Raw genomic sequence first — 17,000 nt, 5'->3', positions numbered from 1 at the left:
CCTCTCCATCCCGCTAACACTCTCACATCTTTAATTTGGCCAATCTTTCTTCATCCCTCAAGATTTAATGCCATCTTCACATGGCATGGCAGCCATCTCCAAAACGGTATATGAGATGCTTGGCAATTGTCCCTGCTGTCTGTTCCCACAACAGTTTCCTAATATTTACACTGTGAAGTGAAATATTCTGCTTAAATATCTTCCTTGCTCCCCTGGCTGGGTTGGTGTGCTAGGGGCTGAGTAGGGGTGTGTCACCTGCCTCTCCTGGTTGGAACATCTTCCTTCTCCTTAAGGATCCTCCAGTTCAGGAAGTTTGTCTATTTCACCTTGTACTTCCAGTATCTGTGAAAATGCCTCAGGAAGAACAGGCTGAACTCATAAATGTGAAAGTGGACAGACAGAACCAGACTGAGATACAAGGTCAAGAGTAAGGAAGAAATGACTCTGTGTTTTAGCATTGAGTTCAATATATTTTCACTATATTCCATCATCTCTTTGAATCTGAAATAGTCACAGATCATCAAGAGAAGGCTCTGAAAATCACACAATCATGATGAAAAGTACTGGAGAATCTGAACTAATTTACCTAAAAAAAATGTTTTCAAATTAGGAAAAGTTTTAGGTCTTTGCCTTATCCTAAAATGGCCTTAATGGTGCACAGAAAATATATTATTATATGTATCTAAATAATCTACAGTCACTCAAATGGAGACAATGAATATGCGTTAGTTCAATAAACTCATTGGGAATGCTGGAAGGATCTCAGCAGCTTCCCCTGATTCTAACAGTGCTGACATACTTCTCCTGCTTCATAACATTGCCTGGGGCTACCCTGTGAGAAATAGTAGAAAAAGAGGAAAACCTTGTGGGGCTGTGATACTGAGAGGTACAGGTTACATATACAAAAATAGGCAAGAAGAGAGGTGAAGGTTTATAGGTAGAGAAAAGACACTTCGCTTACTTGAAACTATCTTTGAACAAGAATTGGATAGTAACAGGATTTGAATATTTTGTTCAATTTAGCTTGCATATTATAAATGTATCTTATCTGCATACGATTTAGGATCCTGACAGTCAAAAGAATTTCAACCAAAATCTTTAATGATATTTACATTTACTTAGAAATTTAGGTGACACATAATTTGCCCTTTTGCCATATGATTTTAGTGAATCATAAAAAATCTTAGTAAGTTCTTGTATCTTTTTTCATTTATATAAATTAGGAACTCAAAGAATGATGCCCCCAAATGATTAAATTTATTGTATTAATCATATGAATCCATGTGGAATTATATACTCATCAACATAAAGTTAATTTAATTAAGATATCACTCACATCTTCTGCCATACAGAAAAAATAATTTTAAATTGCATTTTAGAAAGAAACGTGTGTTAAAGACTTCCACAACAATTCATATACATTTATTTTCCTCAATATCTTTAGACTGTGTAAACTGTCTATATGACAAATATGTTTATATATTATTTTTTGGACTGCTAAATTGTAAAAAATAGGTGGCTACTCCAGGAGAAGATTTTAACTGATTTCCTTTCACTGGATACCCTCCATTCCCTCTCTAAAATATCTTGATTGATGTTGGTGACACTCTGGGTTCACACTGCCACTAGTCTTGTGTCTAGTTGGCCCAGAGAATTCTATTCCCACCTGTAGAAATGTGAGCTTACCAAGACAGCATTACCTTTAGTCCCAAATATGAATGTGCCGTTTGTACTTATTATGGTTACAAAATTTAACTAAATAAACAGATGGATTGAGTACCAAAAAGATAGAGTTATTACTATGAAAACTGAGCTTAATACTTTGTAAACACAAAGTTGTTCAAAAGAATACTGTTCAACTAGTTGGAAGATAAACAATTTAAAATGCGTTAAGGGAAATTCCTAAAACCTAGGAAGAGGTCCCCATAGTGTAGTGGTTAAACTCGATGTACTCTGTTTTGGTGGCCCAGGTTCACAGGTTCAGATCCTGGGCACTGGCCCTACACACTGCTCATCAAGCCATGCTATGGTGGCACCCCATTACAACAAAAATGGAGGAAGATTGGCCCAGATGTTAGCTTAAGGCTAATCTTCCTCAGCAAAAAAAAAAAAAAAAAAAAAGCAAAACTAGGAAGATTCTGCACTCAAATGTTGCACGTGTGTCTTTCAGTTCTAGTTTAACCCGAAGAAGAATTTTGAACCTCGAAATCACAGGGTACATGTATGTGTGTGATTCAGTGAAGAAAGACCACTGGACTGCCAATCTGTGTACTTGTACTCATGAAAGCGCTACATCAAGTGTTCATATACATTTACATTTAACTATTTCAGGATATGCAAACCATAGCATTAATTAGAACTCCTTTATTGATCTTATTTTGATATTTCCTGATGTGAGTGACTTGTTCCAACTAGACAGAAGGCCATTCCAAGTAAAAAATGGCATGCACAGCCGCCATTGTCAGATGTGGTAGGAATTAGTAGGCAAGATGCAAAGATTGGCTCATGTGCACCAACAGGTATGACGGCAAACAGCTGGAAGTTAACGGGAGAGGCGTGAAGGGGAACAGTAAAGTCTTAGGCCGTAGGTTGAGCTTATAAAAATCTAACTTTTAAATTAAAGTCTTTCCTTATTCACCAAAGTTTAAAAAAAGAAAAAAATTTATTCACATCTATTTGGATAGCAAAAATCTAGGTAGAGAAGACTTGCTTATGAATTATTGCACAATTAGATATTTTAAAATAAATATCTAAGATAAATTAATAAAGTATATTCATTTCAAATACTTCTCTGCTTTTATTTTTAGCAACATGGTCTACTTTGTGGAAGTTCTATTGGCATGATTGACAGCCTTGCACACAGCCAGAAGTTGGAGAATTCCATGTAACAAGTGTGCCCTTGGTCACTCTATCCACCTATGACCAGAGTCATCTGCTATAACCATTAATTACAATACTCAAACAATGGACATGCTTCTTAATTCCTGTGTAGCATTTTCCTCTTGTGGAGATACCCCCAAAACTTGCCTTTATCATCGATAGGAATTCAGTTAGCAGCACTAATCCTCCATCTCTAATGTGCATACACACTGATTTCTCTTCCAGGCTCCAACTGACTGCTCTTTGGGATTATCATTGTAGATACCATATTTCTAACAACTTCTCTTTTTAGTTATTTAGCTCATCCCAAAGGCAATGGTGATTAGTGGAAAGACTCCAAGACACCTAGGCAAAAGACACAAGCTACATCACATCAATACACAATCTCAACTGCAAATAAAGAACTTCACGGGGCATGGGCCACCACTGTGATTCCAGGTCCCAAGACCCTCAGGAGCCCATTGGGTCTCTCTCTCCTTACCTCTCTAACTGGTGGTGTTATAGCCACATGAGCTTCCCCCTGGCCCCCCACTCCCACTACTAACTACTCTGGGCATCATGACTCTGTATTCCCTGCTTCCCAAATACAAGTTACTGGGGAAGAACAGTCCTCAGCAGGTTCCTAAGTATTTCCTAATATGCCAGAAAATCAACACTTAATTCTGTGTGTTGCAGCTCTTGACACATGGCAGCACGGGGCTTTCTGAGAGCCATTCTAGCACCCAACTATATTTGACTCAAGCCTCTTTGACTTTGATGATTTACTTGGGCAAGATGCTTTTCACTCATTAGCACATCTCCTCAGACATGATCCCACTATTGCACTACTGACCTCCAGCCCCAGTGAAGATCTTGACCTTTCCCCTCTGTCCCAGCCCCACAGAGCATAACAGGTAAGAGAACTGATCACCAAGCACCTCTCCATCCCCGGGACATAAATGTTGGGGGCAAGAGAGGGTGGGGGTGTCAGTGAGCGCTTATCAGAAGACAGAGCCACACCAGGTGGTGTCTCAAGGTAATTAGACCTAAGAATTGATAATTAGATGTCCAAGGACTGAAAAGATAAGAAGGAAATACTAAGGTGTCAAACAGAGGCGGCAACTACAAGATGCAGCTATGACCCCCAGAGTTTGGGTAGAAGCTTACTAGAGGGTACTGGAGCTGAAACCTGGTCTCTAGAGAGAAAATCTTGTCCTGCTGGTGCTGGCATGTTGGAAGGAGCATGAAAAAACCAGAATAATATGTTATAATACGCTACTTGAAAGAGCTGTTGGAACCAACATTTCTATTTCAAAATCAACCACACAATTTTGTAAAGAATATTAATATTTGCATTCTAGGACATCCACCTACATGAAATTTTGTAGCCATTACTTATGGAAATCTCGAGTGTTTGTGCCTTAATTTCAAATACATCCTTGTAATGTTGTTTATCCTCCAAACAGAAGTGTCTATATTATAGCAGATATTGAGTTTCTTTGGGGCTTAGGAATATAAGTTGAATTAAAAGTGCAATTGCAAAGTGATTTAAATTGGTTCGCAATCAATAGACAGATAGTTTTTATCATTTTTGATAGAACACTTTTTCATGCCACATAAATGACTTTGATGATTTCCATGCATGCAAAACTCTATACACGCAAAAGGGTGAACACGTTTGCTTCTCAATTACATTTTCCAATGAATGTCAGTTTTCTTAGTATTCTCTGAAAAAAAACCTTGACTCTTTCTATGTCTCTAATTATAATTATACACAGCCAATGTCCTCAATCTCTAAAAGCCACAAGGCTTTCTAACAGTTTCCTTACTCCAAGACATTCTCCATAATAGCTCCAGAATAATTTTTTAAAACTCCAGTTCCTTATGTCACAGCTTTAAACACCAGAACTCTAGAGCAAGGCCAGCAAACTTCTTCTGTCAAAGGGCACATAGTAAATATTTTGGGGTTTGTGGTCCGTACAGTCACTGTCACAAAATCGCAAAAGTAGCCCCAGACAACACAAATTAATGGGAGTATCAGTTTGCCAATAAAACTCACTTATCAAAAGCAGATGAAGGGCAAGATTCTCAATGGGATGGTGCAAGCAATGGCCCACAAGCCAAACCCAGCCCAAGCCCAGCCCTGTCTATATTGTCTGCATGCGTCATCCACACCCCGTCCCTATGCTCCAGGGCTGCTTCCCCATCACAAGGGCTAAGCTGAGTAGCTAGTTGAGACAGACTGCATGGACCATAGAGTGGAAACCATTTAATCCCTGGCATTTTACAGAAAAAGTTTGCCAGCTTCTGCTTCAGAGAAGAAAGTCTAAACCCCGCTTAGTGCATAGGACTTCAGGATCAGGCTCCTGCTTATTCCCGCAGGGCCTGCTACAGACCCTAATTTCTAACTCTGCCAAATGTCTGCAATGACCCAAATCACAATTCTCTGCCTGTTTGTGCAAGCTGTGACCTTTGTGTTCCCTCCCTACCACGTTCCTCACCAGGGGGCATAAATCCTGCCCAGCATTCAAGATCCAGCACAAATGTCACATTTCATGACAGCCCCCCAGACAGCTACCCCTAAATGGACCTTAAACCCACAGATCCTAGACTCCAATATAGCATTTAATAAAACACCTTATTTTGTAACTGTGTGTTCACCTACACACAGTGAACAGCTGGAGGGCAGTATTTTGCTGTCTTATTGTTTTACTTGGTCTCCCCAGTGACTCACATCACAAGAGTTACTATCCAATAACTGGAGGGAGGGGGAAGGAAAGGGAGAAAATTCAGAGGTTGGGCCAGGAGGATGGAAGAAGGGAGGAGCTAGGAGTTCGAAAGAGAGAGAGGGAGAGGCAAAAGGAGAGGGAGGGAGAGAAAGAGAGAGAGAAGGGAGGGAAGAAGCAGGAGGAAGGAGAGAGGGAAAAATAAAAGGAGGTGGAAGAGATGGAGGCGAGAGAGGAGACAAGAGAGGATAAAGCAGAGAGGAGGGCATGATCAAGGAGACAGAGCAAGCTAAGGAGAGGGCCAGGGTGTTACAGAGAGGCAGGATGCAGAGCGGGCAGCAGAAAGAGGTGCAGCGGAGAAAACCACTCCAAACCAGCAGACAGGGAGGAACAATGGAGGAGGGTACCTGCCGATACTAGAAAGAATCGCTTCCATTATTTATTGATTAAATAATTCTTTATTCAGTATTTTACACACAGTCTTGCATTTTAACCTTACGATAACTTTAAGAAATCAGTATTTTCCCATCTCACATATGATGGAGCTCAGGCTAAGAAAGAGATGTGGCAAAATCAGTACTTGAACCCTTGTTGTTAAGTAGGATTCATACTGTCTCTAAAAGAAGAGCGAGCGGCAGAGACCACACTCTCTCCTTCTAGACAAGGAGAGCATTTGTGCTGGTGTACATAGCTGCCCCAAATAAAAACTACACTTCGCAGCATGCCTTGCTGGTAGATGTGACTAAGTTATGACCAATAGGAGAGCAGCTGTGGCTATTTCCCAGACCTCCATTACTTAATAACCGCTTCCTGCTCTTTGCACTCCTTCCTTCATCCCTTGTACTTCTTGTTGTCAGGAACATGGGTGCCAAAGACTCGGATATCCTGAGGACAGCAGGCAGTAAGCTGGTGAGAGCTGCTCCCTGAGGAACTGAGCTCCCAGCTGCTGCACCAGCCCGGGGGTGCCTCCTCTGGACTTGCATGTGACAGGGCAACAAATGTGTATCTTGGTTAAGCCAGGATAGTATGGGGGTCTCTACCTCAGGATGCTAAATCTAATCCTAAATAATGCAGAGGGTGAAAGGGAGAAAAGAAGGCTCCATAAAGAAAATAATTTTGTAATCTTCTCTTCTATCAAGAAAATTCTTCAAAGAAAGCAAAATAGCTTTTCTATACATTTTTGCTCCATCTAGGTTGTATATATCTGCTGGGTTTTTCTTTTCAGTCTTATTTATCTATTTTCATTATGAGGCTTTTAAAAAATTTTTAGGAATTGGTTTGGGCAGCAAACATTGATGTTGGACTGCTTGCTAGAAAACTCTTTTTAGGTCCTGGCTTTATTTATTATTTATTGCATACCGACTTTGGGTTAATAATTCATCTTAGGGCAGACCCTAAGGGAAAGAAGACTTTGATTACAGAGTCCTGAGAACTTTAAGAAAAGTATAACATCATTAACCCCTTTTGAATTTACCATAAATCCTAAATGCAATAAGACTTTAAAGATATGATTTCTCAGCCACTATGTTTACAACGTTCTGATGCTGGAGTAGCAAAATAATGTGATCTGGAAATGTACACCCAACATACACAGTCATAATTACGATCACGCCACAGGACCAAGAAGAAAGCAAAGGAGTTGGGATGTGAAAGTGTCTCATAAAAGCTCATGGTGCTCTTGGTGATGTATATCCGGACCAGTAGTGTACATATTCTGAAGCCGAATGTGGAAAATTCATGGGCATCAGGACGCCAGAGGTTTCATTCCAACCAGACATCTTGGTGGGTAAGTTTCACAGATGGACGTTGATGCGCCCTAGTGAGAACACTGGCAGCTCTCTTAGAAAAAGGATGCTTAATAAACACACAGAAACAACCCAGCAAAGACAGATGTGGCATCATGGGTCGTGTGCCTTGTTTATAACATGCCTTTTCTAAGAGGTCACTTCTAGTCTTAAAGTCTTCAAATGGGCATCCAGTCCTGGCAGCTGCCTTGATATATCACTTTGTATAATAATCCTCATTTGAGTTTAAAATAGGAAGGTGACACAGATTCCAATTAGAAATTGTGTTACATAAATAATTTTCTCATTATGTAGCTTTCACTTTTCAAATGGCTGTTATACATGGCATTTTTAGTATTTTAATTCTTGAATTCAACCTGTCTCTAGTCGTACACATCGCACCAGTTGTGATTAAAGACTATGCTTAACAAACTGGAGAAGAAGAAATTCTTGGCAAGGAAAGAAGGAGTGTCTCACTCTCCCTTACAATCTCTCTCTCTCGGTAACACTTATCAGGGCCCCAATGTGAGAAGGGGAGAGATTTTAACTTTATGTCAGCTTAGAAATATTGATGATTTTCTGGCATTCAACATTGTAAGTTGTTGAACTGAAACTTTCTTGAGAATTAAAGTGACATAGGTCTTGCTGTTACATAAGAGTTAGCCCAAGAGTCATCAGGCCCGTCAGAATTTTCATCCAGTGGCAAAGGAAATACTGTCTTCATTGAGCAGGTTTAATGGTTCAGTAGGAGATAAAGTTTACTTGAAGGTTTATTTCATGATCTCCCATCAAGGAACCTGCATGCTCGATGAAATATTAATGCTACAGTGATATTTGCTTTTGAAACTAGAACATTCTCCAGCTGAGTGAGAGAGAAGAGATCAAAGAACTTCATCCTATTTCCTTGTTTGTCTAACCACGGAGCTTCAAGGGAGTTTCCTGAATTCCTCTGGAATTTCAGAGAGCCGGGAAAACAAAAGACACAGTGCTAGCAAACCCAGCCAGCCAATGACATATTCAGGAAAAATCCAGGTAAGCGAAACCCAACCAGGAGCAAACACAACAATGACGGCAGCTGACTGGCAGAGCCCTTGAAAAATACAGACCTTGACCTTCCAAGACTGTTGGTGACTCTATTCACTAATTACCTTTTTTTTTCAAATGGAGAAATAGTGTGTATGGGTGAAGAAGAGAATATGAAAATTGAGCTGCGACTACCCCTGCACCCTTGAAGTAGGGGAGTGGGCAGACTCCCCCACGTCATCTCTAACCTTCTCGTACTCCCAGGTCACGGTGTAGACAATTTGACCACCTTGCCTGACTTCATTCCTTGTTCAGAATCTATCCTCAGTCTACCCCTGGTCTGTCTGACTGACTCCCATTTCCTGGCAGCTAATTTTAATATGCAGCTAAGAAATTATAAATATCAAAACAGCAGAAATGTTGCATATGCACATTATGTCAATTAGAGTTTTAAAAAATATATGAATGAGTATTGGAGTTTAAGAATAAGTAGTATTTTTAAATACGTCCTACTTTAAAGAAATTACCATGCTTTAACAATGTTACTCTTTTCCAATTATGGAAGTAACTGATATTTATTGCAACACATTTTAGTAAATCTAAAAAGGTGAGAAAAGAAATATCATCCGTAATCTCACTCCTTGATAACCACTGCGCTGGATTAGATGAAAGCCTCAACTATGACCCTCTCTTTGCAGCAGGTGTATACACCCACACCTTTGCCCTGGGCCCTCTGCTGTGCCTCTCCATGGGCAGAAGCATTTGGGGGCTGGCCAGCTGATTTTCTTTAACCAACGGGATGCGGGCAGAAGTGGCAGCATGCCACCTACAGCCAGAGGATACAGGAATCATTGAGTGTTTCTGCCTGTTCGCTTAAGCTCCTGTCCATGTTCTCCTGGGAAAGAGTAGTCCCAGACAGTAGCTGTTCCTTCAGCCTGTGTCCCAGAATGAAAGACTCCTGAGGCAGAACAGAGCCCTGTTTACCTGCAATGGACGCCCATAGCCCTCAAGCAAGGTCACGAGGCAACAAGTGCTTGTTTTGGGTAGATATGAGATTTTGGTGATGTTTGTTGCTACAGCAAAAGCTGGTTCATAAAACCACTATTAGCCTCCTTCTCGTGACCCACTCCCCATTTAATTTAACAATCCTTTCAAATGGAGCTTTAGCTCTGATTTGTAAAGTATGCCATTAAAGTAAAGGTCATCAAATTCAAATTTTGAAAAATATAATCAGAATAGTAGCAGTTTCAGCAACTGTGCCACAAAAAGAATGATAAAGGAAGCTGATGTTTTTACATGGAGGGGGAGGTTCTAAGGCAAGGCAATATAGAAGGATTTATAACAATCAGAGCTGCAAAAATACAGAATGGGCTGCCTTATTCGGGAGTGGTCTACCCAAAGGAGATGAGTTCACACAGGGACTGAATGAACACTTGCAGGAATCTTATTGCTGGAATTCATGCATTGGTGGGGAGCCTGGTGTGGATGATCTTGATAGTTGTACACACATTCCAAGTTTCTACTCTTTACTTATAACTACCTAGAAGTTTGAAATCATGTTTTTTCTTCCAAATAAAATAAATGTCACTTGTATTTTCAGTTACTTAAATGATATAGATTACACCCAACTGCTAGTGAGAGTATACCATGGATTACAGGCCTTACAAAAACTTCAGAGTTTATGAAGCTCAATGCCAGCATTAAGAAAAAAGTAGTAAAAATGAGGTAGGGGTTGTGTCAGTGATTGCTTATATAGAAACTTCTCTCTAGTCAACTCAATTCCATGAAGACTTACTCGCGAAACATATATAGGAACTTGTAATCAGCCAACTTTGTTTTAAAAAAATATAAACCACTAGATTCATTACTTGGTTTTGTTTTCAAGTACACACACACCCACACACATGCAGGTGCAAGGCTGCAAACTACAATGGTGCACCTTCTCTCTTCTGCCATGTCCCGCACATTTGAAATTTTTAAAAGTATTTTCTACTCTCAGTATACAACTAATGAAAAGCTTAAATTATACTTCCCTACAACACTCGTGCTTGGTCTTTATTATTTTAGAAATTTCTCAGGTCAGCTTCAATATCATGATGTAAACGTCTGCCATCCTTCCCACTTTGGCGCCACTTGTCTTATTTTTTCTACTCTCCACAGTTCACCAACCTTGACGATTTTGTCTTTTCTTCCTCCTGGGGCTAATCCTCAGTTCTGAGCCATCCTCTGGTCCCCTGGCTTTCATCTTCACTGGATTCTCTTATCCTTAACCGGTGAGCCAACTCCTAGACTTCTACAGTTCACAGAGATTCAGTCACCAAAGAAGTATTTTCTTAGAGCCTGAGGAAAAAAATAATGGGAAATGCAGCACAAACTACTTGCCTTTCTACATCTTTTTTTTCTATTGTCTTAGTAATATTAAAACCTAATATAATCAGATCTAGATTTACTCATAATTAGTTATACCAAAAAACCAAAATTACAAAATTCTGTCAGCATCAACTTAGACCTCCTTAGCATGTTTTTAAGTGCTTTGTCCTTAAAGCTGGCTTCGAGCGAGTGCCTAACAGACCCATGAGATGTTCTAATTCAAAACCATGGCCATCTCAAAGGAAAGCCCTAATTTCAGTACAGAATCACTGAAGAGCATGGCTGCCACACAGAGTAATAGAAATCTAGAACAGCAAAGAGGCAAGAGTCTTAGCCACAATGGTGCCATTTATAATCAGGAACAGATTTCATCATTCTCAACGTATTTTTTTTTAAATTTTCATAAAGTCCTGAATTAAAAAAGCCTTCTCTATATTATTATCTCAGATATATACATGGATTTGGTATAACCTACAAAGGATTTCAGACTCTTGTGCCCCAAATTGGCAAACAGGTAAGAAAAAACAGTCTTAAATGTTAACTTCCCAGGCCCATTTGGCTTCACTGGGTGTCACAACAAACATTTACGGAAGAATTAATACCAATCCTTCACAAACACTTCCAAAAAATGGAAGAGAAAATGCCTCCCAACGCATTCTATGAGGCTAGTATTACTAAAACCAGGTAAACATAAGAAAAGAGGAAAACTACAGACGAGTATTTTACAAATATAGATGTAAAAACTCTCAACAATACATATAAGCAAATGAAGTCCAGAAACATAAAAAAAGGATTATATACCATGACCAAGTAGGATTTAGCTGGGAATGCAAAGTTGGTTTCACATATGAAAATCAGTCAATGCAACGCACCATATTTATAGCATAAAGGACAAAAAATACATGATCGTTTCAAATAGACACAGAAAAGCATTTGACAAAATCCAACAGCATTCCATGACAAAAACACTAAACAAACTAGGAAAAGAACTTCCTCAACCTGACAAAGGGAATCTATGAAAAACCCAGAACTAACATAATACTTAGTGGTGAAAATCGGAAAGTTTCACCTTGAAGATCAGAACAGGACAAGGATATCCGCTCTCATCACTTCTATTCAACATTGTAATGAAAGTTCTAGCCAGGAAAACAGACAACAAAAAGACATAAAAAGCATCCATATTGGAAAATAAAACCAGCTCTACTCACAAAGGCGTAATCCTGTATATACAAAATCCTAAAGAATCTACACTAAAAAAAAAAACTATTAGAACTAATAACTGAATTCAGCAAGTTTGTAGGATCCAAGATCAAGATATGAAAATTAATTGTATTCCTACACAATACCATGAAGAAATCAAAATGAAATTAAGAAAAAAATTCTACTTACAGACGCAACAAAATAATGAAATAACTAGGAATAAATTTAATGAAACTCCAAGATTTTTACACTGAAGCCTACAAAACATTGTTGAAAGAAATTAAACATCAAAATAAATAGAAAGACATCGCATGTTCATGGATTGGAAGCGTTAACATTGTTACAATGGCAAAATTCCCCAGAATGATCTACAGATTCAATGCAAACTTTTGAAGAAATTGGCAAGCTGATCATAAAGTTTATCTGAAAATGCAAGGGACCCAGACTAGACAAAACAATCTTGAAAAGAAGAACAACGCTGGAGAGCCCAAATCTGCCAATTTCAAAACTTACTGAACAGCTCCCGTAATCAAGACAGTATGGTACTGCTATAAGTATAAGCATGTAGATCAATGGAATAGAATTAAGAGTCAAAAATAAATCCCCATAGGGGCCGGCCCCATGGCCAAGTGGTTAAGTTTGCACACTCCACTTTGGTGGCCCAGTGTTTCACCGCTTCAGATCCTGGGCACGGACATGGCACAGCTCATCAGGCCATGCTGAGGTGGCGTCCTACATAGTGCAACCAGAGGCACTCACAACTAGAATATGCAACTATGTACTGGGGATATTTGGGGAGAAGAAAAAAGAAAAAAGAAAAATGAAGATTGGCAACACTTGTTAGCTCAGGTGCCAATCTTTAAAAAAAAAAGAAATGAAAAGAAAGAAGCATCTCTTTAATTAAAAAATAAATAATTGCTGGTTCGGATGGATCCTGGGTGTGGACATGGCACAGCTTGGCAAGCCATGCTGTGGTAGGAGTCCCACATATAAAGTAGAGGAAGGTGGAGACGGATGTTAGCTCAGGGCCAGTCTTCCTCAGCAGAAAGAGGAGGATTGGCAGCAGTTAGCTCAGAGCTAATCTTCCTCAAAAAACAAACAAACAAAAAAAATTAAATAAATAAATTAAAAAATCTCTATGTTTATGGTTAACAGAATTTTGACAAAGGTGCAAATGGGGAAAGAATAGCTTTTTAACAAATGATGCTGGTAAAATTGGATAGCCCCATGCAAATGAATAAACTTGGACGCCTTCCTAATAGCATATGTATAAATTATCTCAAAGTGGATCATAGATTTAAATCTAAGAGATGAAACTATAAAACTCTTAGAAGAAAACATAGGGGTAAATCTTTGTGGCCTTGGATTAAGCAATGTTTTTTTTAGATATGAGACCAAAGGCACAAGTGGCAAAAGAAAAAAGTAGACAAATTAGACTATACCAAAATTTAAAACCTTTGTACATTTGTACGGTTGATACCATCAATAAAGTGAAAAGATAACCCACACAATAGGAGAAAATATTTGCAAAACATATGTTATAAGGAACCAGTATCCAGAATATATAAAGAACCTTTACAATTCTATGATAAAACAACAATCCAACTAAATAATGGGCAATGGATTTGTATAAGACAGTTCTGCAAAGAAGATATACAAATGGTCAATGAGCACATGAAAAGACGCTAGACATCATTAGTCATTAGGGAAATTCAAATTACAACCACAATAAGATAACACTTCATATCCACTAGGATGGCTATAACCAAAATTCAGACAATAAAAGGTGTTGGTGAGATTATGAAGAAACAGGAAACTTCTACAGTGCTGGTGGGAAAATAAAATGCTACTGTCACTTTGGAAAACGATTTGGCAGCTCTTCAAATGTTAAAATTAGAGTTACCACATGACCCAGAAATTGCACTCCTGTGTATATACCCAAAGAAAATGAAAACATACATCCACAAAAAAACTTGTACCTGACTGCTCATAGCAACACTATTCATAATACCCAAAAAGCAGAAACAATACAAATGCCTATCAACTGATAAGTGGAAGAATCACATGCGGTATATCAGTGCAATGGAATACTACTTAGTGTGAAAAAGAAGGAAGTTCTGATACGTGCTACATGGCTACAACATTATAACGTTATGTTAAGTGAATGAAGCTAGTCACAAAAGACCACATCTGTATGATACTATATATGAAATGTCTAGAATAGGCAAGAAATCGATAGAGACAAGAAAGCGTGTTTGTGGTGGCCTAGAGCTGGGGGTAGGCGGGTTGGAATGGGTGTGAGGATTCTTTTGGCAGGGGAAAGGTGATGAAAATCTTCTAAAATTCATTGTGGTAATGGTTGCATAGCTCTGTGAACATACTAAATATTGCTGAATTGTACATTTTAAAGGGGTGAATTTTAAGGTTTGTGAATTATATCTCAATGAAGACGTCAAAACAAAAGTTGACATAGTCACATTGGTTCATGTTTATCATGGTCATGACATAAATTCAGAAACTGTGATTCATTCACCAAGTCTTCTTCATTTTATAACATAAAGCTTGTAGGTGCCATAAGTTTCCTCCCTATTTTTCAGGTAATCACAAAATATATTTACATCCTTTCCCATGCCCAAATTTTGATTTTATGTTTTCAACTGTCTATTGCCCATTTTTACTTGCAGTTTTTGCTGTATCCCACTGCAGGTAACAAATCTATCTTGTCACCTTGGCTGATAAAGCTACTCTCCTTGCGCCACCCTGATGGCCTCGCAGTTAAAGTTTGGTGCGCTCTGCTTAGTGTCATGGGTTTGGTTCCTGGGCAGAACCACACCACTCATCCGTCAGTAGCCATGCTGTGGCTGCAGCTTACATAGAAGAAGTAGAAGAACTGACAGCTAAAACATACAACTATGTACTGGGGCTTTGGGGAGGAAAAAAAAGGACAGAGAGAGGAAGATTGGCAACAGATGTTAGCTCAGAGCAAATCGTTCCCAGAAAAAAAAACAACAAAAACCTACTCTCCTTGGTCAACTCCCATGCTCAGTCAATCAAGATCAAAAGAATCTTTTCTCCAGGGGTCCCGGATCCAAGCTCTGAAGCTGGCGTCTACACTTCCCCTTCCCTTCACGCTCACTCATCAGGATTTGTCAATTCTTGATTCCTCTTTTAACTGTCCTTCCCTTTCTACTTCCACTCCCATCATCCTGATTCTTTATCTTACTATCTCAAGGCAAGACTGTTTCACATGCTCCTTGCCTAGCTTTTCTCCTACCTGTAGTTTCTCCTCATTTCAACTCATACTAAAAATGAATTCCTAAAATCTCTTTCGCTGTGGAATTTTTTTGCCTCAAAAATAATATTTCCTCATTACCTATCAGGTTAAGTTCAATCATTTGACACTGAAAAGCCTCCACATACTGGCCACATTCCCACTTTTTTCCATGTGATTTTCAGGTACTCCATATTCATTACCTTTCTATCCTAATCAAATTGCTCCAATTACCATCTTGAAACACATCTGATGGTCTCCAACCCCCGTATCTGTAAGATAACATTTTGCTTCCACTTTGAAATGTCTTCTTCTTTGTCTGCACCTTTCTATTTTATCTAAAGTTAAATTTCTACTCAATTAAATATTTCTTTCTCATCACCATAGTGAGGAGAGCTATGATTTAGAAAAATGCTTGAATCCCAGATTTACCACTTGTGTTAAGGTTCAAGCAAGCAACAAAACCACTCTACATTTCTAAAATGGGAACAATATCACCTACTTTAGGGGATGCTTTAAGAATTAAATAACATAAAGTAGATGAAGAACCCTACATGATACCCAAAATATATTTAGTACTCAGTAAGTGGCAGTTTTTTGTTGTAATTGTTCCTGTTGTTTATCATCAAAATCAGAATTATTTTCTCTTCTAAATAAAAATATTCTTGATTAAATAGGCTACAGTTCATATCTATAAAATACGCCATTGGGTTTTTTAAAAGAAATAAGCTCTTAGCCTACACCCTTACACCAATGCTTCTTAAATTATCTGTATGAGTTACATTAAAAAAAAAAAATTACTTATGGATACATATGTGGTCCTGTAGTTGAAATCAGGATCTTGAAGAGGTATCTGCACCCCCATGTTCATGACAGCACTATTCACAATAGCCAACACATGAAAACAACCTAAATGTCCATCAACAGATGAATGGATGAGGAAAGCACAATGGAATATTATTCAGCCTTAAAAAAGAAGGAAATCCTGCCATTTGCAACAACCTGAATGGATGGATCTAGAGAATATTATGCTAAGTGATATAAGCCAGACACAGAAAGACAAATACTGTATGATCTCAATCATATGTGGAGTCTAAAATAGCCCAACTCACAGAAGCAAAGAGTAGAATGGTGGTTACAACGGGCTGGAGGGGGAGGGACGTGGGGAGGTGAAAGTCAAAGGGTGCAAAGTTTCAATTCTGCAAGATTAATAAGTTCTGGAGATCTACCATGTAGCACAGTGCCTATAACTAACAGTACTCTGCCTTATACTTAAAATTAGCTAAGAGGGTAGACCGTATGAAAAGTGTTCTTACCACACACACACACACAAATAATAACAATAATAATAATAAAGGAGAGGAGGAAACCTTGGGAGAAGATGGATACATCTATGGCCTTGATTTTGGTGTCGGTTTCAGGAGTGTATACTTATCCCCAAACCCATTGGGTTATATACATTAAATATCTACAGCTTTTTACATGCCAATCATAAAAAAAAAAAACATAAAAATAAAAACGTGTGGTCCTGTTACAGTATTCAGCTCATACCACGTGCAACACATCACTCAGGTCCAACAATACCCTATCTGATCCACACCAGTGAAAAGAGTCCCCTGACCAGGCAATTGGATGCCACACGAGTGACACACCGTTCTAAATATTTCTAAGCATATTCTCTCAATGCCTGTACTCATTAAAGGCCAGTAAAAACAAAAAAAAATCATAGACCAGCACTGGTCTACATAAGTATGTCAAATAGCATCA

General features: G+C 38.7%; 1 protein-coding gene across 2 annotated transcripts in view; it reads right to left on the bottom strand.

Annotated features, from left to right (window-relative positions):
- The window catches only part of MYO16 (myosin XVI), a 597,681-nt gene that overhangs the window by 526,842 nt on the left and 53,839 nt on the right, over positions 1-17,000 (bottom strand). The window contains exon 1 of one of the 2 annotated variants that reach the window (XM_070579268.1): positions 10,562-10,711. The exons of the other annotated variant lie outside the window; for it this stretch is intronic. Within the exon in view, the coding sequence (XP_070435369.1) occupies positions 10,562-10,637 (76 nt within the window). The 5' untranslated portion in view covers positions 10,638-10,711. Of the gene's footprint in view, positions 1-10,561; positions 10,712-17,000 lie in introns of those variants that run through there. 2 annotated transcript variants of the gene reach the window in all.

The sequence above is a fragment of the Equus przewalskii genome, chromosome 16 (assembly GCF_037783145.1).
Source record: "Equus przewalskii isolate Varuska chromosome 16, EquPr2, whole genome shotgun sequence".
NCBI classification, from domain to species: Eukaryota; Metazoa; Chordata; class Mammalia; order Perissodactyla; family Equidae; genus Equus; species Equus przewalskii.
This window is presented reverse-complemented; position numbering and strand designations above follow the sequence as displayed.